General features: G+C 37.8%; 1 protein-coding gene across 1 annotated transcript in view; it reads right to left on the bottom strand.

Moving 5' to 3' along the window:
- Window positions 1-24601, bottom strand: part of ctnnbl1 (catenin, beta like 1) — a 66792-nt gene that overhangs the window by 3066 nt on the left and 39125 nt on the right. The window contains exons 14-15 of the mRNA XM_086159765.1: window positions 8590-8727; window positions 7780-7852 (exon numbers count right to left, since the gene is read on the bottom strand). Coding sequence (XP_086015891.1) covers window positions 7780-7852; window positions 8590-8727 — 211 coding nt within the window. The remainder of the gene's footprint in view (window positions 1-7779; window positions 7853-8589; window positions 8728-24601) is intronic.

Raw genomic sequence — 24601 nt, 5'->3', positions numbered from 1 at the left:
TCATTGTTCTCACTCTATGTTTCAAAACTCAAAGCTAAGAGTCAGGATGCATTTAAGCGGTTGTTATTTAACAGAATCCACAAAGTGAAGAGTGCAGTTAATCTCGACACAACAAAAACTCAAACTGAAGACATTTCTTATGAAAACATAATATCAGGAGAAGCCCAGAGGCTGCAACAATCTTGTGATGCACCATGTGTCTTGATGTGAACAGTAAGCAGGTACAGGTGCATCAGGCAGAGTGGATACTTCATTGTGTGCATCTAAGCATTTGACTCTTTTCTCCGTTTTGTGGGTCTGCCTTCCACATTGGGCCTCTGAGACTGTCTGACGGTTGATTTGTGATTCTAATGTGCATACAGTGAGCATTGTAGCTGCCGCAGCCCTAGCGGTATCCAGGCATTCGCTGTGTGTGTGTAATGCAACCTCTGAGGTGTGTATTATGCATCGAACCCCGGGATGTTGAGACATATAGATAAAAAAAGGCTACTTCTTTTCCGAGTGACACTGCAGAGGAAAGAGAAAGAGAACGAGAATGGCTTTCCTGACAAGAGCCTCCGGGCTTTTAGAGGACAGAGCAGGACTGTCAGATGCACCATGTTTTGGTCTGGTTTATTTGGGGAGATAAGTTCACCATTATTACTTAGTAAATAAAAGATTGTGACAGGTTTCAGTTGGGACAGGGGCTCTGTCTGTGTCTTCCTTTCCTTTCGGCTACTCCCTTCAGGGGTCACCACGGCAAATCAACCTCCTCCATCTAACCCTATTCTCTGTATCATCTTCTGTACCAACTAACTTCATGTCCTGTCTGTGTGGTCACTGAAAAGAAAATCTATTTTAAAAGGTCGGGACAACCTAGGTAGGAATGGGCAAAATATCTTCTACTGTCTGGCTATAAGATCGTATCCTAAGATAATTTTTTTCAGTATGTATCATCACTTGAGAATCAAAGTCTTTGGAAAATAGCAGGAGTAATCTGGCTCATGTAAAACTGTCATTTTAAACCTTAGTTAACACATTTCTTAAAAGTAAATACACACCTGACACAAACACCTTTTTTCATTAAATTCAACATAGGTGGTGAGACAGATCCATTAATGCAGTTGACTTTACCCGGAAGACTGACAACACGAAGACACAAATGCCCTTATTAAGGGCCAAATTAACATAGCTGTGATATCTCTGATGAGGTATGAGTGAGTGGGTGCAGCTGAGCCACATATCCTATTTCAAGTATTAAACTATTATTTTAAAAGCAGAAAAAGGGAATTCACACGGCAAGCTCTGTAGACCTCTGAGTCAGGAGACGTGTGGATCCTCAAATCTCGGATGTTTTTTCCTGACAGATTTTCTTGTCTTTGAAATAAAAAAGTTGTGGATAGATTGTTTGATTGACAAGCAAGAGTTACTTATAAAGACAGTCTTCTGGTTCTGGGCACAACTTATGGCCAAAATGCTGATAAACAGATGAAGTCAGTTTAAATTCCAAGATCAAGGAAATGAACACTGTACAATATAATATAGTGATTTGAAAGTAAGATGGCCATTAAAGGGCGCCAAAATCACAATCTGCGGATTCAGAAGAGTAATCTGCTCATGCGGAGAGCTTAATTTTAAGCATAGTCTCAATTCTAATCCAACCATTCATAACTGTACACACTTCAAATTGCAATGATATCCATTTCAAGTAACTCGAACAAATAGGACAATTACAGTATTCCATGGCTGGAATACTATTTACCAGGATATCCAGGACATGTTCTGCACAAGGCTGTATGACAGAGGAATATAAAAATAAGCCAGGTAGATGAGCGTTAATATAAGCAGACCCAGGAGGACACACCAGGGCTGGATGTGAGTAGTTTGTGAAGGTATTTTTTTGTTGTTTTATTTTTTCAGGCTGAAGGACACTGTATGACTTGACTCCAGTGTGGAGAACAGAGGTCACTCCATCAATCTAAGGACGGTTGGTTTGGCCCACCATCAGGATGCAGGGTGTGTAGGTTTGAAACATAGCAAACAGATCTGCAGCTTCCACAGCGGCTTCAGGGATTTGAATCAGCTTCCCAGTGGTGTGGGACGTGAAGGCAGAATGTGATGGTTGACTGAGAAGCAAGTAAAGAAATAGGGAGAGTCACTCCACAAAGACATGAAAACCCCAAGCACCTTGCTTTCATAGGACCTGTGTGTCTCAAAGCATGTAAATGACAGTCACAAGGACAGAAAGGTCAGAAAATCGGTTACTATCCAACTTTTGTCTCAACCTTCTCTTTAGCATGCTGGTACTTTCTCTTCAGTCACCACGGCAACGTGGCAGAGGACAATACAGTACTGAGCATTGTCATTACTCAGGTTAGTGACTGGGACAGATCTGTCACATGTACAAGGGAAATCATTTCCAGGCACAGCCTCTGCCGCAACAGCAGCCTTTGACAGGAACACACTGTTGCACAGCTTGCGATTACAGATGCAACCGGTAAACCATGAGCCATTAAAAACAGTTACATCAGTCAAAACTGGTTTGATCTGGATGCATGAAGGGCAGCTGTCATGGCCGATCGTGGGCTGTGTTTAAGTTGAGAAACCACTGATTTCTCATGTCTGCTGCCATGTTGAAAGGTCACCGACACACAATCAGTCAAAAGATAAGGATAATTTAAAGCTTTTACTATGAAGGATTATTTAGCATGTTCAAAAACACATTAATCAAAAAAACAGCCCCTATATGGCTAAATAGATAAATGAATTTAGAGAAGTAAAAAGACATTCTATAAATATGAAAATTGGAACATTCGAAGACACCTTAAGGAAATCCACCAGCTTCTTTGTGCAGCTATGTTTAGTCAGCCATCTGGCGAGCAGAATGGGTTTGTTACTGTGTTGAAAATTTTAAGAACCATTGGCATAAACAAGTATTGCCAAGAAATAACAGGCCTGTTGGTGCATTAGGTAGCAACTCTTCATGACTACATTGGATGTTTATGGTTGCCATGGTGACAACCATGACCAGAGGAAAAATATTTCAAGGGTTTACTGTCTGTTCCATTGTTGTGAGCTAGTATCTAAAGATGTTCTCAAGGGAATCAGCATAAATTTGGCAAATATGTTTACATGGACTCAAGAATAGACTGATTAGAAATGAATGTTTCATGTCACTGTGAAAAACATATAGTGGGGAGAACAAGTCATTGATACACTGCTGATTTTTCAGCTTTTCTCACAACGCATGTAGAGGTCTGTTATTTTTATCAAAATAGCAGCTAATCAATCCTTCTTCTTCCAACTGAATTTTCCCACCATGACAAAGTTTTTAAAATAAGATGCTGTTATGCTGGGTTACTAGTTAACCTTCATGAATTAATTCTATTTTCGATATCCAAATTAATTATCATTTGCTATCTGTCGCAGTAACTTTCTTTAACGCTGAAAAGTAGTGTGTGACCAAAATACTTCTCCTTTGTTACTCCAAATCTTAATACCTCTGACATGAACTTCCATCCCTAACCTTAGGCTTTTTGTCAAGAAAAATTTCAGAGCATTAGAGAAATCGGTCCCTTCCTTTCAGCAGAGCTGCTCCTCATTCGGTGAGCTAAACTAATTAAAGACAGAAGAGACAGTGATTCAATGGCTAAGCACTTAACCTTTCCCTACAGTTTTACTTCAACTTAACTGCAACTTCAGAGAGCTCCACACTGAGGCTCAATGAACAGTTGAGGGTACATATACGTATACGATGAGGAAAATACACAAGCAGCAATACTGGAACATACACTATATGGTCAAAAGTATTCGCTCACCTGCCTTGACTCGCATATAAACTTACGTGACATCCCTTTCCTAATCCATAGGGTTCAATATGACATCGGCTCATCCTTTGCAGCTATAACAGCTTCAACTCCTCTGGGAAGGTTGTCAACAAGATTCAGGAGTGTGTTTATGGGAATTTTTGACCATTCTTCCAGAAGCGCATTTGTGAGGTCACACACTGATGCCAGATGAGAAGTCCAGGCTCTCAGTCCCTGCTCTAATGGTGTTCTATCAGGTCGAGGTCAGACCTCTGTGCAGGCCAGTAAAGTTCATCCACATCTAAGTCTCTCATCCATGTTTTTATGGACTTTGCTTTGTACACTGGTGCACAGTCATGTTGGAAAAGGAAGGGGCCAGGTGCAAACTGTTCCCACAAAGTTGGGAACATAAAATTGCCAAAATGTCTTGGTATGCTGAAACTTTCCCTGGAACTAAGGGGCCAAGCCCAGATAAACAACCTGATAAACAACCGCACGCCCCCCCCCAAACTTGACACTTGGCACAATGCAGTGAGACAAGTACCATTCTCCTGGCAATCGCCAAACTCAGACTCGTCCATTAGATTGCCAGATGGAGAAGTGCGATTCGTCACTCCAGAGAACACATCTCCCCTGCTCTAGAGTCCAGTGGTGGCTTGCTTTATATCAATGCATCTGATCCTTTGCATTGCACTGGGTGATGTGTGGTTTGGATGCAGCTGCTTGGCCCTGGAAATCCATTATATGAAGCTCTCTGCACACTGTTCTTGAGCTTATCTGAAGGCCACATGAAGTTTGGAGGTCTGTAGTGATTGACTCTGCAGAAAGTTGCCGACCTCTTCGCACAATACGTCTCAGCATCCGCTGATTCCGCTCCATCAGTTTACATGTCCTGCCACTTTGTGGCTGAGTTGCTGTCATTCCCAAACACTTCCATGTTCTCATAATACAGCTGACAGTTGGCTGTGGAATATTTAGCGAGGGAATTTCACGACAATTTGTTGCACAGGTGGCATCCTAACACAGTTCCACGCTGGAATTCACTGAGCTCCCGAGAGCGACCCATTCTTTCACAAATGTTTGTAAAAACAGTCTGCATGCCTAGATGCTTGATTTTATACACCTGTGGCCATGGAAATGATTGGAACACCTGATTCCAATTATCTGGATGGGTGAGCGAATACTTTTGGTCATACATAATTTGGTGTACATAACTGATGCTAAGATTATGCAAATCTTAACATGTAGCTTACTGCCTGTAAACACACAGTCAAGGACAGAGTTGAATACTGCGATGAGAAACTGAAAAGCACAAAGTGAACAAGCTGCTATCACTCAAACAGATTTGATATCAAAAAAGGGACATAACATGGAAACCACGCAGACACGAACATCATATGTGCATTAAAATATGCCAGCAGAGGGAAAATCAACACATCGGCACATTTTGAAACACATTTTCCACGAATGTCTGTCAAACACAACTACACGTACACACGTAAACACGTACACACACACACACGCACGCACACGCACACACACACGCACAGAGTTGGAGAGTTGCCATGCTGTTGGCACTGCCATGCATGACGGATAGCTATATCTACAGAGCTACATGCCACTGAGAGCCAGAGGGTGTGTGAGTGGAGCCTTGTCTGCTTTATCCGTGATGATACAAAAAGGATGGATGTCACGCTGAGAAGAAAACAACACACCTGTCCGCTCACTGAAAAGGGAACTCAAAACAAAGGAAGCATAGAAAACCTTTGGACGGAATAAAAGCAGTCACAAAGTTACTATGACTGAATTAAAATTTCATACACCAGGACACATTTCTGTTTACCTTGCTTTGTTATCTAAGTTGTGAATAAACTGCAGTAAAATCTTGTACAAACTTTTACATATTTATTTTATAAAGCAATTCTGACAGACTGCTTGCAATCATTGGCTCAACAAGACAACAAACCTCTGTTGGCCAAGAGTTTTGGTTGCTAAGATAAAACAATATAGCATTTTAAATGTAAAACATGATATGAGAAGATGGAGGGATATATATATACAGTATATATATTCTGCCACTGTTGATTAGCTTTTTTGCCTTTGTGTCTCTTTTTTCCAGTACTCTGATAGATTGAGTTTTAGCTCAATATATTGCTGGTGATACTACTTTCTTATTTGTCAGTTATGTTCATCATTAACATTAGCAGAGAAAGCTAATGTAACAGCAGAGCTTAGTTCTGTAGTACATAAGATAAAGGAAAGAGGGAGGACCTTGTCAATTGAGTTTTGAAATCACAACAAACTTGAAATCAAGCTGATGACACAAGCAATTCAGCCAGTAGGAAGAATGGATCATAGCACGACATTATCGCAAAATCAAGTCAAGTATTCTTAACTATATGTGAAAGTTTTCTGAGACCCTTTGTTCTATATCTATGAAAAATAAGTTTATTATGTTGAGGCTACAAAATTAATGTATTAGTCACCTAATCATTAATTTGCAATTTTTTTCATCTTTAAAATTGGCGTCTGTCTTAAAGAATCCCTTATCATTCAGACTTATGACCATGAAGTCACTGCCTCGGGGCTATAGTTCTATTGAAATCCATTCCGGGAGCAAATGATTTTAAAATAACACATTTTCATTTATTTCACAGCAGCAGAAAAACAACTGTTGGCAGATCTATAAAAGCAGATATTGATACTTAGTTCCAAAACCACATTTAGTTATCTAGTGACAGCATTGTAGCCAAAGTGATAATTTGATACGCTGTAGTTCATCTCTCAATATGCAGTATATGTCTTAGATTTGACCATTGAAAATGAGGAATATATCATTATCTAAGATTGTTCAGGAAAGTCCCTTTTGTACAATGTACCGATGACAGAGGACAAAGGCAAAATACTGTCACCTTTGGCGGACACTACAGTTCTGGGAGGCAATATTCCACTTAATTATTGTGTCATCACCATTTTTATTAAAATACTTTTCATACCTTTCATATTTCACTTTTCATATTACTTGTTCTCAATTTTAATTATATACACTACATCTAGAGATTCCTCTAATTCATTTCAGTGGAAACTCAAAAAAAAAATTGCAATAAAAAAAGGCTTAATATTTGAAACAAAAATACGGATTTTGTGGCACTGGAGTTGAGTCCTTTTCCTTGCTAAAAATAATGATTTTTAAGAATTAAAACTTTTCCAATACCTTATTCAATTCAACAAACTGGCAACTCTACAACACAGACTGATCACATGGCAACCAAAGAGCAGGGATAATTTCCCAAGAAACATTTTCAAGCCAAAGCAAGAGGCACTCAGAATTTTATGAAATGCTTCCTGTGAAAGTTGATTTATTTTTATTTTGTGCGTGTGTGTGCATGTGTGCGTGTGTGTTGGGGGGAAGGGGGTACCTTTTCATTTATTAAGACTGGATAATATATACGGTTATATACACACCTATGTCATTGTAACATTTAAATGTTTTTATGGGTCTTTCTTATCGTTACACAACAGGGACAGAGAACAAATAACTGCAGGGATATCAATGTATTTTTTAGGATTGTGTGTTATCCTCCCTCCAGAGCACCCACAGGGTAGCCGTGGTTGAAGTCAAATTGATTTTCCTCACAATTCCTCCATATGTTTTACGCTAAAAACCCTCAGCTGTGCAGTGCAGTATAATCCCTTGTTGTCATCACAGCATGAGGTGTTGAGTTTCAATAACAGCAGAGTACCAAGGAACAAAAAGAAGAAAGTTGAATGCAAATGGTTGCCCCATATAACAAACATATAGTTGAACTGTGAGGAATATGCCATCATTCTGATGAGGACCGTTTTAGCCATGTTGGGGAAAAAAGCAAGCTATGAGGATTTAGATAAAACCACCTTTCCCAAAGTCTTTCATTTAATGTAGCATTACTCTCACAGGTTTCGGTATTTCATGGAGAGGAAATGATTAAAAAAATAAACAAATACATTTACTCACCTCTCATGATGTGACGCACAACTTTGACAGAGCCCCCTCTTAGATTGAGAATTTGATGGACTCTCTGCTGCAACTGAAATATCATATGAAGTAACATGTACAAAGTAATTAAAATAATGGTAATAGGTGCTCGGCAGGCATTAGTGTCCAACCAGATATAAACCCAGTGGCGGAAAAGTTCACTTGATATTTCCTTGGTTTATTTTCAGACCTCAACTAGGATTGAATCAAGAGATGGTCTTCCAACTATAATTAAACATTACGACAGATTATAATGAGAAGCCATGACAACCAAAAATGCCTCAAGAACTATACAAAATAGGATGAGCACGGACTTGGAATACGAGAACCGCATTAGTCTCACATTTCCTAAAAGAATTACTATAGCCATGGCAGGTTACTATGGTAAATTGTGGGACCAAAAACATTTTTAAAAAGGCATCTCTGAATTATCAGTTGCAACAACGTACAAACAATGTGGGTTTACCAAATGTTTATTGGCAACCTCATCCTAACGTTTAATTGGACAGACAGATACAATTTTGGCTTTTAGGGCAGTTCAAGTACTGCATGCCTGTTGCACTATAGTTACCAAATTATTCTCGTGCATCTACCTTTATATCTCTTTTTACATGTAATATAAATCATGACACACAAATCCACATCCATCATATGAACTGTTTTTTTTTTTTGTTTGTTTTTCATTTGCAGTTCATACCATATTAAGATATTATAGTCATGCTAGTTTGATCAAAAACGTGAATTAACATCAATGTTGAACTGAAAGGAATTCTTTGTGGGTTTACTCACCTGTGATATTCCGGAGTTGTTGATCTCTACCATAATGTAGCAAATCAGCTGAAGTACAAACAGTCCAGCATCCAGGCGACGAAGGTAGAACTCGTCCTCCATTGTGTCATCTAGAATCTCCCCACGGCGAACCATCTCCTGCAGAAACACACACAGACTTTTAACACAGGCTGAAAAACATAACCAAAAAGCTCTGAAAAAAGAAGGAAAATGGATAGTACATATTTAACAATCTCCCTGTCATAAATTAGAAAATGTATAAAAATAGATGGATGTTTTTGTCAAACATTGGGGCACGGAGAGAGTATATACAGTACATACATGGGGGGAGCGAGCGCGCACACACACACACACACAGGGGCACAGTGGTTTATGCTGGCGCCTCAGAGTGAGATGAACAATTCCCACAGAAGGCCTTTGTGCAGCGTTTGCATGTTCCTCACGTTTTTGCATGCGTTTCCTTGGGTTTCTCCAGCTTTCTCCCACAGTCCCCTCCAAAAAAAACATGCAGAAGGTTGGAGACTTCCAAAAATTGCCCCAGATGAGGGAATGACAGACTGAATGGTTGTACGGATATATGTGGCCCTGCAATTGACTAGCCCAGGATGTACCCTGAGGCATCCCAGTGGCTGTGACCATACAGGCAGGATAAGTAGTAGATATTGAATGAATGAAAATAAATTATATATATATATATATATATATATATATATTCCATATGTTTTTTTTATATATATATATTTATATGTGTGTGTGTGTGTGCGCGTGTATGTATCTGCCTGATAAGACAAGGCATTCTGTTTCACTGTTTTCTTTTGCTGCCTGCAATATCTGAAACTCAAACTCCTAACAGACTCAGAAAACCAGAGGCCAAGTTTAATTTAGTTGCTTAGATGTTGTTTTTCAGCTTTTCCACAAATCTATTTTCTTCATTGACCAGACACAAATCAATTGATTTCACTGCAGAGCTGCAAAAACAGAGGGCTTGGGAGGGGAGTGTGGGGAGCAAATGCTGGTATTCACAGTCTAAAATATGCATACCTAAACACACTTGCATAGTTTTCCATCTTAACAAATCTTTCAGTATGCCAATAACTCAGCACTGCCAATAAGCACACAGCCCACATTAATCACCATTAGAGATTAAGAAGCAGCCCTGAGGGGAGACAGAGACTGTGGAGTTTTAAGTCATTGCCCTTGTATAGAAACAGTGTTTTACACAGATTTACTTCTTTTCTAGGAAGGGTATAAAAAAATATCAAAATGTGCCTATTCTTGGTTCTTTGCCATATAAAAGGCAACAAGACTTCTGTGTGCAGGGGTTGGTGCCACTACAGTTGACAACAGAATGTTTTCATGAACATCTTATTAAACCACGTCTCTGGTTTAAAAAAGGAAAGGGATTATTGTGAATTTGCTGCAATGACAACACACATCATGAGGAAAAAATAATTATGGCTGACTTCAAGTTTAAAAAAACTGTATGAATATATTTTCAATTACTATAGCACAAAAATGTAAGCAAACAATCATATATATTCTAGCTGCAAGTATTTGCTTCCAGAGTTGTTTTTTTCCTAAAAAAAAAATAAAAAAAAAAAAATAAAAAAATTTTTAAATGCTACAATTGGAATAGCATATTACATAGGCAATCAAGAAAAAAGGGCAACTTTTCAAATAGTTCTAATGAAAACAAATAGCTCTCAGTCCAGTGCTAAAGGGTAACCCACATGGCATTTACGTCCTTATGATTTAATCTTAGAAAATTAAAACTTTCAAAAGGCCTTGTCCTTAAAGATCAATTACACTATGAAAACCAATTAGAACTTTGAAGTTCAGCTCATTAAATGCCTCAATCAAAGGGCATCTCCTGAGGAGCACTGTACAATAGTAGCATTCTCTGAAAGCAGCAGGAAGCAGAGCTTGGACTCAAAGCAGAAAATCTACTGTACTAAAAGTGTTGGTTTTCTCAAATCCTCAATCAGATTTAACTTTCCAGTTTGAGGCAACAATTCCATTAAGATCAATTGACTCAATCTAAATGGTCAACCTTTCAACATGCCAAAGTTTTATCTACTAGTATTTGCAAATTCTGGAAAAAAAACATGGGCAATCTAATATGAAGCACATTTCACATTTGCACATATATTTTTTTTATAGTATATTTGTCCCTATATTTGTCCCTATTGATATAATTAATTATTATATCATTGTGACACGTTACTTATGACTTACAAACTGAAGTGTCAGACAGACTTTACAAGTCAAGCAAAAGAATCTCCCTGACATAAGTGCAGGGAAAATGCTCTACTTTGACCACAACTTTAATAATTTCGGGGACTGAACCAAAAACAATCTTGCATAAATGTAATAAAATGATTTACAATGTAAAACATTTCATCACATTGATAACACATGCTAAAACAATGTGTCTCTTTTATATACTTGTTAAATGATTTTGATGCCTAAAATTAAAAGAAATCCAAAAAGTCGTGCTTAATTTTCAATCTATCTCCTGGACTAAAGTACAGGTGGATCAATGGTTCAGATTTTCTTCTGGACTTGATAATTTATGAAGAAAAGCCTTTGAAAGTTTTTTTTTCCTTTTATTATTTCTTTTACTTGGAGCGTTGGAGTACTAACTTTTCATAACTCTAACAGAAACCATGCAAAGTTGTGAATTAAAGTGTCTGCCGAATGTAATATCCAGCAAGTTTGTTTTACTTTTTTGCAGGATATGCCCAAGCAATTTATATTGTTTAGAAAAAAATGAAGTGAGAAGTTCACTTGTATTTTCAAGGTCATTCAAGGTCATTCAAAGCAATTGCCAAAATAGAAAAAAATAAAAATAAAAAAAATATATATATATACGTATATATATACGTATACATATATAAAGAGAGAGAGAGCAGATACAACATAGAAAGGAAGGCTGTCTATATGAAAGTAAGTCATAACCCGTTAAAATATTAAAATACAAATCATTAAAACAAGACTCTTCAATGCAGATACTGAATGTTGAATCCTCTTTGGAAAAACAAACAAAAACCCAACCTTTTTTCATTAAATTTGTATACATATATATGTGTGCATGTGTGTGTAAAATCTAAAACAAAGCAAGGACTTACTTATTTAAGTCCCGAAGCTTGGCTTTGATATGGTCAGGTAGTACAACTAAAGCTATTGGAATGTTGAACTGTATAGCTTGTCATTTTTGTGAGAAATTATAAATAAGGTTTTCTTGGTTTCCAGGACAACTCATTATTGAAAGAGCACGAGAATGAGAGAAAGTATGTGGAAAAAGGTCAATATGATTTATTCACACATATACACCACTTGTATTTCGTGAAATCAGCACAGACATACAATGGGTATTTTCATTGGTTCAAATAGGGATATAGTGTCTTCTCATCTACATCAATAATTGGTTTATAGACTGCGAGAATGCAAATATGTGAACTCAAGTCCTATGCTATTTGTAATGGAAAGATGGAAAACATTTGTTAATGTTGTAACAAATGTTTTATAATGGATTTATGGATTAACAGGTTTATATTGGGTCTACAGTGAGGAAAAAGAATATAGAGGATACAAGGAAAAGAGAACGGTAGAGACAGTAATTGAAGGACTTGCCAAGTGATTAAGTTCTTTAGCAAAATCTCCATCTCAATCATCTGGAGGCTTAAAAACGGTGATTAATCAGTCTGATACACTTCATCTACAAGTACATTGCATGATGTAGAATTTAATTAGTAAAATCTTAACAGCTTCCACCTCAATACACTGTGCTAACTTGAGTGGTCCGGGGAAAGGTTACCTTCATTTCAGTGCACTGTAACTGCTACAAGTTTTCAGCAGTCTAATATTAAAAAGTTAATGCATTTGTCATAATTATTTGTCAAACACTAGATTTCAGTATAGCATAAGTGTAAGTTGTCAATGACATGTTATTGTCATGGCTGAGATAATTTGGCGGGTGTACAAAAATCTGTTTGGAAGTGTCAAACTGACACAAGGGAAGAGGAAGTAGCTGAGGTTGCAGCCACTTGTCAGTAGTAATGGCAGAGACTAATAGAGTTTGAAGTGCTTCCACAACTCCACCCCTGAAAGGAGACACAATCAAATCAAACAGACATCTAGAACTCATTTTGCTTTTAATTTAGAATGTTATTTTCAGGGTGTGTGTTTGTGTCTGCAGCTGAAGCAATGTGAATTAGCACAAAAGCACTGTCAGGCAAATGAGTTGGCAGCATGTATGTGTCTGCTGTCATTTGCTGATTGGCCAAGAATTAAGCGATATCAGACTTCCCCAAAGTGCCCATCAGAGACAGAAAAAGAGTGACAGCTGCTGAGCCTTTAAAAGTCACAAGTAAAATGTCCTTCCTGCTTCAAACAAAGAACATTGTAAAAGCCTTTGGCACATGGCTAAGAATCTGTGTCTCAGCTCCCAGTAGAGTTGAGCTACTGTAATGGAAGCTTGGGATTCCATCAGTTTGACAATTGCAGGAAGCAATTTGTGCACTTCAAAACAATCTCTAGTAACTGCAGTCAACTTTGAGTTCGCAGTGTCATGTTTTATTTATTAAGAGCATTTAGATGTTGTGGATTTGTTGACTTGTGACCTAATTTGTGGGATATAGTACTAAATGAGGAACTGGAGTGGCAAAGGAATGTGTTAGACTGATGCAGGACATATATGCCATCTGTGAGACAGTGGTGAGTTGTGCTGCAGGTGTGAAAAAGAAGTTCGAGGTGGAAGTGGGACTACTACATCAGGGGGTCAGCTCTGAGCCCCTTTTTTGTTTGCAGTGGTGTTCAGCAAGCACACAGATGAGGTTAGACAAGGATCTCCATGGACCATGATGTTTGCAGGTGGCATTGTGATTTGTGGTCGAGGAAAGTCTAGAGAGGTGGAAGTAAGTATGCTCTGGAAAGGAGAAGACTGAAGGTTAGCCACAGCAAGACAGAATACTAGTATGTGAAAGAGAGGGACCCAAGTGGAATCATGATGCTGAGGGAAGTGGAGATGACAAAGTTGGAAGATTTCAAGGACTATGGTCAACAGTCCAGAGCAATGATGAGTGCTGAAAAGAGGTCAAGAGACACCTTCAACCAGGTAGCAATGGGTAGAGAAAAGTAAAAAGGGGTAATGTTTGAGCAAAAGAATATCAGGCAGAATGAAAGGAAAGGTAATAGTGAGACCAGCGATGCGGTATGGTTTAGCGACTGTGTCACTGAGGAAAAGAAGCAGAGCTTGAGGTAGCAGAAGCCGTTGAGGTTCTCTTTGGGAGTGATGAGGATGGATAGGATCAGGAATGAATCTATCAGAAGGACAACACATGTTAGATGTTTTGGAGATAAGGTCAGAGAGGCCAGACTGAGATGGTTTGGTCACGTGCAGAGAAGGTATTGTGAATATAAATGTAGAAATATGCTGAGGTTAGGTTGGAAATGCAAGGCAGGGGGCCTGGAAGAAGAGCAAAGGAAGCTTTACGGATGTCATGAAATGGGACATGAAGTTAGCTGGTGCAAAAGATGAGAATACAGAGAATAGGATAGATGGAGAAGGTTGATTTGCTGAGGTGACCCCTGAAGGGAGTAGCCAAAAGGAAAAGAAGATAAGAAAAGACCTAATTTATGTGACAAGTTCAAGATTTCAAAGTAGTTGGCGGTGCCTTGTTAAAGAAAATGGGTGTATAAGACATGCTATATAAGTGGAGAAGAAGCTGGCATTTCTTCTTTCATGTACTGAAGCTTCCTCTTTTGTTTACAGAGTGGTGTTTACTGCTACCTTCCCTGCAAACATATTGGTTCCCTGACACAGGTAAAAATGGTCATAAATACTTTACAGCATAGTAAATCACAATGCATGTCCTAATTAAACTATTTGCATTTTGTCTCTTGTATCTTCTACATTAAAAACAACATATTCAGTAAGGAAAATCTATCATTTCAAAAAGATATTCTATAGAAATTAATTTTTATGTTTTCAATTTAAAAGAAAAACATTCTGAATACAACTTTTAGCTCATTCAGAAAGACTGTGGGTAATATGATGTTTCCGGTTTTATTCACTCAAACATTAAGTACATCAAGTATCAAGGTACTCTGAATCATTGTGACAATTTTTTAAATCTGTAAGCCCTCACTCTGCTGTCCCTTTCAATCCAGAGATTGCATGTGTACAGTATAATTGAAAAGCACACACATTTCTGCTGCAACACCTCTTTAACATTGGATGAAAATTGTTCCTTTTGGTTTTAGGTAGTAAACTTTGTTCTATTGTGAAACTCCTCTTTGTTTGTGGCTATAGGACCACTAATCTTATTCAACTCATTTCAAGTCAACATGACTTAACTCTCCCTTACTGTTGTTGTGGAGGCTAAGTTGAAACATTTTGAAATGTCTGTTTTTTCGGTAAGTGAGGTTAAAGGGGAAAGGCATCCAAAGAACAGCCCATTTGTGGTCGCAGGTCATTTTTCAAAAAGTGCCAGCACATTGGTCACATTTTTTTATCCATGCCAGGATTATACCATTGAATCAGCAGCAGTGACAATTATAGCTATAGCTACCACACTTGAGAATAGTTGAATAGTCACATACCAAGATGCGGTGATGACATTTTTATAGATTGTGTTGACTGTGCTATTGATCCTTCAACTGAAAATGTTTACTCCTGGCATGTAACCTTGGTAAATTATGCACATTTTCTACATTTATGTGTTGAAAAAAATAGATGAAAACAAAAAAAGAAAAAAAAAAAACACCACCAAAAAGTGTAGATAGTTACTATAGTGTAGTATTAGTGACAGCGAGGAAGGCTGACTTATGTACAGTTCTATGTGTTCCTGTGTTGTTTCTTTACATTTTCCCATTTACAGTTCAGTCCGGGATTTGCTAACACCTGCGTGAAAGATGAGGTTCAACTGGTCAGATGATTTGGAACATACTGATTCCTAGGCTGCGATAGAGGATACATATCTCTGCCTTGGAATCCTCTACAACGTCCCTGCAGCCTGGGAAGATAGACCTCAAAAATCTAGCAAAATACCGGAATGTGAATTAGACACCTTATGTACTAAATAAAACAACATAATTGACTGATTTTTTTTCTGGTCTATTGTATTGATATCTTCTAATTAAATGTTCAGATTAATATTTTGAGTCCCCTATACTTTGCAAATGATGCAGTATCCCATATTCATCATCACACAAGTTGGATAGTCATTACTGAGAAGAGCAGAATTGTAACTTGTTCGTATTTACTTGGTGGTGGTGTGGTATTTATTACAATAGCAGAATAGAGTTTTTTCACTGCAGCCAATCACTTAAGTGTGGCAGCCTGGTCCCTCTAGCAAATACCAGACACAGAAAGTGGAGAAAAAGTAAGGTGTTGAAAGAAGGAATTGGACAAGACAATTACTGGTACCCCAGGGGAGCCTGGCAGCCTGGCTACAGTATAGACAAAGTAATAAGCAGTGATTTTCAGTCTCAGCTCCTTTACTGAATATCAACTGCCTTGTACGCGTGTGTGCGCAAACACGTGCGTGCAAACTGATATATAATCCAACCAATATATAAATATTGGTATACGAAACATTTACATAAGAACCGTATCAGTTTTCTTTTGGTAAAGAACCTCCATGATACTTTTGGGTTTAGCAACTTTGGTAAGAGTGAGTTGTGTGTGTGTGTGTGTGTGTGTGTGTGTGTGTGTGTGTGTGTGTGTGTGTGTGTGTGTGTGTGTGTGTGTGTGTGAGTTCATGTGACTGATTGTTATTCCTGTGCTGTCGAATCAGCTGGTACGCTTAGATGCAGAATTATAGTGATGTCTTTGTCAGCACTTTACTAAGCCCACTGTGACAGAGTGTATTTTGTGTTTGCATGTGGGATGTAATGGTCTTTATGAGGCTTAACTAAACACCCAAAAGACAGAGGTTAGATATCCGCATTAATCAAAAGTGAGAGTGGCTGATAATGAGGTAAAATTTAAGTGGAAAAACTGGAACTTGTAAAGCGTATGAAACAACATGCTGATTGTGAGTTATGATAATCTCCCAGAGAGCAGCCCTGTGGTTTGGGTGTACATCAATTTGTTTGTTCAGAAAGTAGGGCAATACCAAAGTAATGTTCAAAGTGAGGATAACAAGAAAAGCCGATTCTTGTCAAAAATCTTCTTGTAGCAACTAGACTTGATTTTCTCTCCTTGAAGACATTTCACCTCTCATCCGAGAGGCTACTTCAGTTTGAATTGAACTTTGGAGAGTTTCCGAATATAACCGCCAGAGATGGGGACCGGACTAGGTTGCGATGGCTTGCTATGTAAATGGGAGAGTCGCTGCGTCGAAACTAGGTCGAAGTGGGTTGTTGTGTTAATGGAGGTGTCATTAGATGGGAACAAAGATACAACTTCTGGGGACCATTTGAAAAATTGTTTCATGACAAAAATTTGAGGAATGAAGCATATCGACTGAGAAGTCTAGTATGAAATATTTCAAAGAAAGCTTAGGCAGCTTTCCTCTTTGATCGAGGACATCAAGAAGAAGATGTTCCATTACATTACAAGTAACATACTTAAGGATTCAGCTCTGTAATTTAACACAGCATTTAAACATACCAAAATGTATTCATATCTAACATATCCTACCTTTTATAGTTTGCATATTATGAGGTGTTTACACACTTGGTTCAGATACAGCCTATTTTTACACATTTGCACCAACACAAACACCTACGTTTGCATTTTTCCACAAAGAAATGTAAAGCAAAGATCAATAATGAATCGGGCCAATAAACAAAATTGATAATGGTAGTGTGATCAATGAAACATGATCAATTTCCTTCCCCATATTAGATTTACATTTTGGTTTTTTGCTGGTTGCAGATGGTCTGTTGTCATCTGTAACCAAAAAAACAGGGGTTGGCCTTTCAGTATCTAGCACCCAGACAAGATTGAGTCTGCAGCTGCGCATTCATCGATGCATGGAAGGAAACTTTGGACCAAATGCTCATATCATCATGCCATTGTGCACAATATTAATGGTGGCTATTGAATCTCTAGGAAGTCTAATGTACACAACGTTTGATATCAGCAGGCTATGATATGCCAATGAACAGTAAAGACAGTATATTTGTGGTTGTGGGGAATGCTGTTAGTTTTTCAGCTCTATTTAAAATATACAGTGAAACCAAGAAGCTGACCCGATTGTAAAGGATGAGAGGTTGGGAGGAACAAAACAGACACACACTGCAATTTTCTACTTTAAATGCTGGAAGTAGTTTCAGCTCTGAAAAGTCAAACAAGCAACATCATCACTAATATTCATTTTCTGACTACTGTGCCTGTCTGGAATCTTTATTAAATTTAAAAATTTACAAGTGTTCAACCTATAAATGTAAAATAACTTAAAAGAGTATTAACTTTTGAGTAAATGTTTGTTTGCAGAACTTGCAGCACCTACTTTACATTGAAAATGAATGACTAATGACACATTTGCTGAGCTGAGGAGTGTGTCAGGATAACAAAGTCTAAAATAAGCTGCAACACTGAGAAATAGGATAAGTGGGGAAAAAAAGAGAATGTTTATTTTTGGAAGTCATTAAAGAAAACTAAATATACCACATGCAGGAATACAACCAACTCAATATAGGCAGTATTTCAAAATGTCTTCTGTCAGCAAGGCTAAACAGGAACATCACTGCAGCTGCAGCATACACAGATGCATGGTCACATTTTTTTTCTCACTCATAAACACACAGAAATTGATGCGGGCACGTGCGCGCACACACACACACACACACACGCACACACACACACACGCACACAGACACACACACAATCTGGGTTCTTAGGTGTGAAGAATGTGCACTCAAGCATTTTACAGTATTGAGGTCAACTTCAGCCATGTTATACTGAGCTTCATCAATCTCCACGAGCTGTTATCATCAAGTCGAACACAAAAGGAAGGACTCGGAGGAAATGAGGGGAAGAAGAGGAGAAAGGAGGTAGAGAGAGCAGGCAGAGAAGATGGAACATAGCGACAGAGGGTGGAACAGACATTAAGGGAAAGACTAAATGACGGATAAAATGAGGGATAACTTACATTTGGAGAAGAAATAGGTAGACAGGAAGCATCAGTGGGGAGGGAAGAAAAATGATAGAGGGGGAAAAAGGCATCCATAGATAGAGGCAGAAATATGAATGAAATAATACTTCCCCACAGTAGGCTGCCTCCAGTTCAATTTCAGTTCACATTCAGTACATGTGCAGAGTTGCACCACAAACTGTATGCAGTGCAGAATTTAGAGAATTCCCAATGCCACTTGGAACTGATCAAGAAATGGCAAAAAAGAGTGTCTTGGTAGAATTAAATACTGCAGATAAATAATGCATAAATGCCTTATGAATCTTAATTGGTATATTTCCTGCAAGTCCGCATCATATAAGAGGAATAGGAAGAGCAGCTTTAAGGCAGGGAATTAAAAAATCGGACGGATGTAAGAGGAGAGGTAAAGAGATACCAAGGTGGGAGGAAAATAAGCAGCTTATTAAAAAGAGACTGGTCTGAAGATGGAGAGAAAAGCCAGAACTGGCCTTTTTTCTGTGCTATCCTCCTGAGGAATCTGGATAAAATGTTGCCAGGGAAAAACCTTTTGCTTACTGCCCCCTAAAAAGAGTCTTAACTAGGGCGAACCAAAAGGTGTGGTGGAGAGATAAAGCACTGCTGATTCAGCTGAGGCTCTGGATTTAACTGGTTTGGTGTACTATTTAACATTGTAGGTAACACAGTGGGACTTAAGATTTGAGACTAACGTCATAGTATGTGTGCTGGTGTGCCTTATCAGCAGTGGAGTTGTGTGAGTAAAAATTATACCATATATTATGATGTGATGTAAATTAAAACAGCAGGTAATATTGGTATAAACCTTTAAAAAAGCAATACACTTTATGATTTGTATCTATTCCTCTACAAACAAATAAATAGTGGACTGTCATTTGCATGTTGCAGCACTATTAATGGATTATTTTGTTATCACATATGTTTCAAATATGTACCACAAAACAGCAATCAAATAATCTTGAGATGAGTGTCCATAAACCAGCACAAAAGTGAATGTGACACCTGGTCCCAACCAGCTGTCTGATGTTTTTTTTATTTGTTGTGTACACTGTTGACTTTCACAATAATAATAACTAGCGAATAGGGAGATAGGTGAGCAGAAAATAGCCATATCTGGAAATATGGGTTACGGAGGTGCATCAACATTTTTTTTCTTAATAGTTTGAGCTATAGTTTTGGGAGATAAGACATTAACTTCCCAAACGGAAAATAAATATGTGGTGGAAAAAGATCCACATGTATGTTTTGTGACATTCCAAGATTTACAATTTGAAGCATGAGAAACAGAGGTATTTCCAGCCTTTAACAAGTCAAACTTAGATGTTGAAAGCACATGAGGAAGCTGATTGGTGTGACTAATTTACTGAATAACAAAAAACACTTTTTTGTGACTTAAATGAAATTGTGTGTTGTCAATGTTTTGATACAGTCCTCCAATACCTTTGTGTGTAAATTACATAACATTTCCAAATCTCGTGAAAAACCAACAACCCAGGCATAATTTTGTATTTATCTATACATTTCTTGCATTATGAATTCAAGGCAATTCAGAGATAAAGAAAACAAAGAATGATTTGATCAGCAGTGGTTTGCTTTTTATGTTAACTCAAGGTGGCCATACATACTGGACTCAATTCACTCAATGGGAAGAAAAGCATCCCCAAACTATTGTTCAAAACTGCGTAAAAAAGTGGACAGTCTTTTTAATGCTGGTACTTATTCATGGTGAACCCGACACTTCTCTTAGCAATCCAGAGAATCTTCAAGATAAAAGAGATTCTTTCAACAATTTGATTTTGGCTTTTAATGATTTTGCATTGCTGTTTTGCATACTGAAACATGGTGTTATACATTTGATTTCTAAAGGGAACCCTCTATTTCTAAGGTATTAGTAGCTTAATTACAGTCTCACAGGTGGTACTGCCATATCTGCATGAGAATATAATTTCTTAAAAATAATTGTGGTTACTTTTACAAGCATTGAATACCGCTACTATGCCAAAAACAGGCGTTCTATCAGAATGTGTCTAACTCACCTGAACTCACTTGACTTGACTGTACTGTATTGCACACCAGTAATTTCTCTATTCAGTTTTAGACTGTTTAGTTTAGCCTGATCTTACTTGACAGGACTGTACTGCATACCATATTTCTCTGTTTAGTTTTGGATTTAACTTATTTCTGGTTACAGTAGTAACTAGGCATAAATGTTATTTATTACTCTTGCTACAATTGCTACACTTGTCATACTTAGGCTAGGTCAAAACACAATATGTTTCATTACTGTATGTTTTCCTGTCTTATCTATATGTTTTCTATATGTTTTTCTGTCTTGCATCTTAATGTCTGTCTTGTCTCTGTCTAGGAAAGGGGAAAGTGAGAAATGTAATTTCAACTGCTCTGTATGTCCAGTGTATGTGAAAGGAATTGACAATTGGGGGGCGGCGTGGCACAGGAGGTAGAGCAATTGTCTTTGGAATCTAACATTCCTGGTTTAGTTCCCAGCCCCTCCTAGTGTGTCAAAGTCTTGTTGCGCAAGACACGGAACCCCAAACTGCTCCCCTGGCGCTTGTGGATGGCATGCCTACTGCTCATGGTTCATCCATGATGCGTTAATTACAGAGAACGAATTTCCCCACGGGAATTAATAAATTATAAATTATAATTACAAGAAAAGCTGACTTGACTATGACATTTGGAAGGTGAACCAAATGACTAGATGATAGTGGCACAAGCATTCAAGGTTTCTTATCACTGGGTATCATAAAGACACGTTATCACCGTCCAGGAGGAAGAGAACCGATGCCATAGAGAGGGAAAAAAAGAGAAAACAAAAAAGAAGAGAAAATGCCAAACTGTTCAGCCCTTGCTGAGCAATCCTGCCAAGATGCCTGAGAATTTAATCTTCTGACATCCTTAGATAGGAATCTAGCACTTGTCAGTTTCCTGATGCACCCACCTCCTTCCCCCATGTGATATGTCAAGAATTGGCTTCCACCTTACTACCGCTTGTCCTGAATTAACACTTTCCCTTCATCTGTCCCTTACCTCTTAACTTTACTTCCTGGAGTGTTATTTATTACATCTCTATCTACCTTTTAGAATTCTTTCTTGTTCTGTTGAAGCTATTATCCTTGACTTGGCCGCTTATCATTAATCTGTATCTTTCAGTTGAACCCACAGCTCAACAAACTGATAGCTCAATAGGACCTTCACACACTGCTACTGACCTTACCATCGGTCTGTAAACTGTCATATTCTTATCAGTACTACTGTGAAGGTTTTGTGGTGCTTTCCCTTGTGACTATCAATGCAGAACAACATGGAACTGCACATCTTATCTACCAAAATGGGAAGAACATCCCACATCCCAATGCTTGGCGAAAAGGACTATGCTTGATATCCAAACTCCAAACTGATATCAAAATCCATAACATATAAATGTGTGGGGCCACAGACACAAACATACACACATGCAGACGGCAATAACAAAAATATCAATGTGTGATTTGTATTGAGGTTCAAACTTCAAATAAAAAGAAATCTTTTCTGCTTAAAGCAGTTGTTAAAAAACAAACAAAACCCTGAATAGATGAAACCTAAACTCTTATCAAGCAGCCAAATAAGACCAATGCAAACATTAAAATGTTCAGTAAATCAAGTGTAATCTAGTGAGCTGTTTCATTTACTACAGTGCAAGACTACCTACAAGACTGTCACTTTACATTACAGAAAATTACAAGTACATGTTTTTCCTTTACCTAAGAGAGCCTACCATGGTTTGCTTGTTCATATATACCTGGAAAATCACCCCTTTTTTTTTTTTTTTTAAAAATAAATTAATTACAAAATAACCAGCCAACGCCAGACCACATATTGGAAATCAGAAAATCTTAGCTGATCCCTCCAGGTACATTTTTGAATTACAATATTCTGTCACACCAAACACTAAACTATCTGGTCACCACAAAAATCAACAACCAGTGACTGCCTATAAATTCACGTAGGGGATAAGACAGGCAGCAGTGATATGTTGGATAACCATGCCTAACCAATGTGCTGTCTCTTGGATAAGACAACAAAGTTTTTCCAAGAAATAAAATATTTTTGAGGTCAAAATTGTGAGATTTTATCAGGCTGTGTTGTGATGACCAGGAGTGATGATTTTAAGAACAGTTTCTGATAAGAAGGGCTCCACAGCTCTGCCAATCAGTAGTTGGTTACTTACATTTTTGAAATGTCAAGGAGGCATGTTATTAAATTATTTCAATAAAGTGAGAAAAATGGTTCAAAAGGCAAGTAAATCGGCAGTCTTTGTCCAGAATAAGCTACAAGAGTCGAATCTTGAGTATCTAGTCATCACTAACACAGATTAGAAAAACAGAGTCAGTGGTAACCTCTTGGAATATCCAACATATGACTGCCAGCCTATAAGCCTCCATATGTAAAATAGGTGACTGTTTGTTGGACAGTTCAATAGCTTCATGACTAGTTAAAGAAACATACCTCAATACCAATGTACCAGCAAGAAATCACAAAACCTGCTGAACCTTTTATGTCCCCTATAATGATTATTCTGGTTTGCTCAATCTGTCTTGGAAATGTCAGTGAATTGGTAATATCAGTGCTGTTTTCACAAGAGATGAATTTCTTTAACTCTCCTCCAAGTTATAAAAAAAATATTGATTGGCTATTGGTAGGTAAAAAGCAGCACACTAACAGCACAAACCTTAAAAAATATTAGTACGCAGAACCTTGACAGTGGTCATCTATGAGGAACCCCAAATCACCCAGCCTGACTTACAACAGGATCGTGGTAAGAGAGCAAATATTCTGAATTGATAAGAAGTGACAAGCTTTTGGTCCAATTTCACATAAATGAGGTGGCTAAATTCGTTGTTGAATGAAAAAATAAATAGCAGCATTTAACATTGCTCAACCATGTTCAATTCTTAAATCTTTTCATAAATACAACCAAACAAAGGACAGACTGAGCCCAAGTGGGCTTTCGTACAAAATATGTGAATGCTTAGTCCATACTGACTAAGTCCATGGACTCAATGGCACAGCAGGAGGACCTGCTCCATCTTCAGGTATTACATACTCGATTTGATTTAAAAAAAAGTTCAATTCAAAGTTTTAGAAGGTGAAAACACTGATGTACTGCCTGAGATTCAACAAGCCTGCCAATCTCACCATTGGATATATTCATCTAGTATGTGTTTTGTATTTGTTGCTGCCTATCATGGCCAGAGCTCTCTTGAAAACGGGGCTATTAATCTCAGTGATTGTTTCACAATTCAATAAAAAGTCAAATAAAAATGAACTAAAAAAATGTCATCCAGAGTACCAAGTGCTTCAATCGGTACATGATGTAAATAAGTTTGCTATTCATATAAATATCAGTATATAAAAAGGCAGTGACTCTACAGCTCTTCTTTGGACTGTGACTCATGGTGTTACAAATCTACATTGGGCAGGAGTTCTTCAGGCTACGAACAAATCAGCAACTGATCGGATGTTCTTATTAAATTATGGTCAGCTAAAATTATGCGTTCAAAATTTTAAGTCAACTATCACAAGGGAAATTTCAGAGAAATTAAGAGTACCCAAATTAGCTTCAAGCATCTTATATGAATCCAAAAACCTGTCAGGTTTTTTTTTTTAATTGTGTTTAATTCCACAAAATATCCACAGCCCAATTTAATGAGTTATTCATGCAACTACCATTGTTTTGCCTGTCTCACCATAAAATGAAATCTGCAAAATACAAAGAACCGTAAAGAAATAACCCCTGAGCAATACTGTTTCTTGTAGTACCTCAGTCATACACAGCCCTGTAATGGCTTTGGAATAAATATATCAACAACATTGTGTATATGACAAAAAAA

The sequence above is a fragment of the Fistularia commersonii genome, chromosome 14, assembly GCF_037954325.1.
Source record: "Fistularia commersonii isolate RoL2024-O1a breed Wild chromosome 14, RoL_Fcom_v1.0, whole genome shotgun sequence".
NCBI lineage: Eukaryota > Metazoa > Chordata > Actinopteri > Syngnathiformes > Fistulariidae > Fistularia > Fistularia commersonii.
Note: the sequence above shows the minus strand (reverse complement) of the source record. Positions and strands in the feature narration are given on the sequence as shown.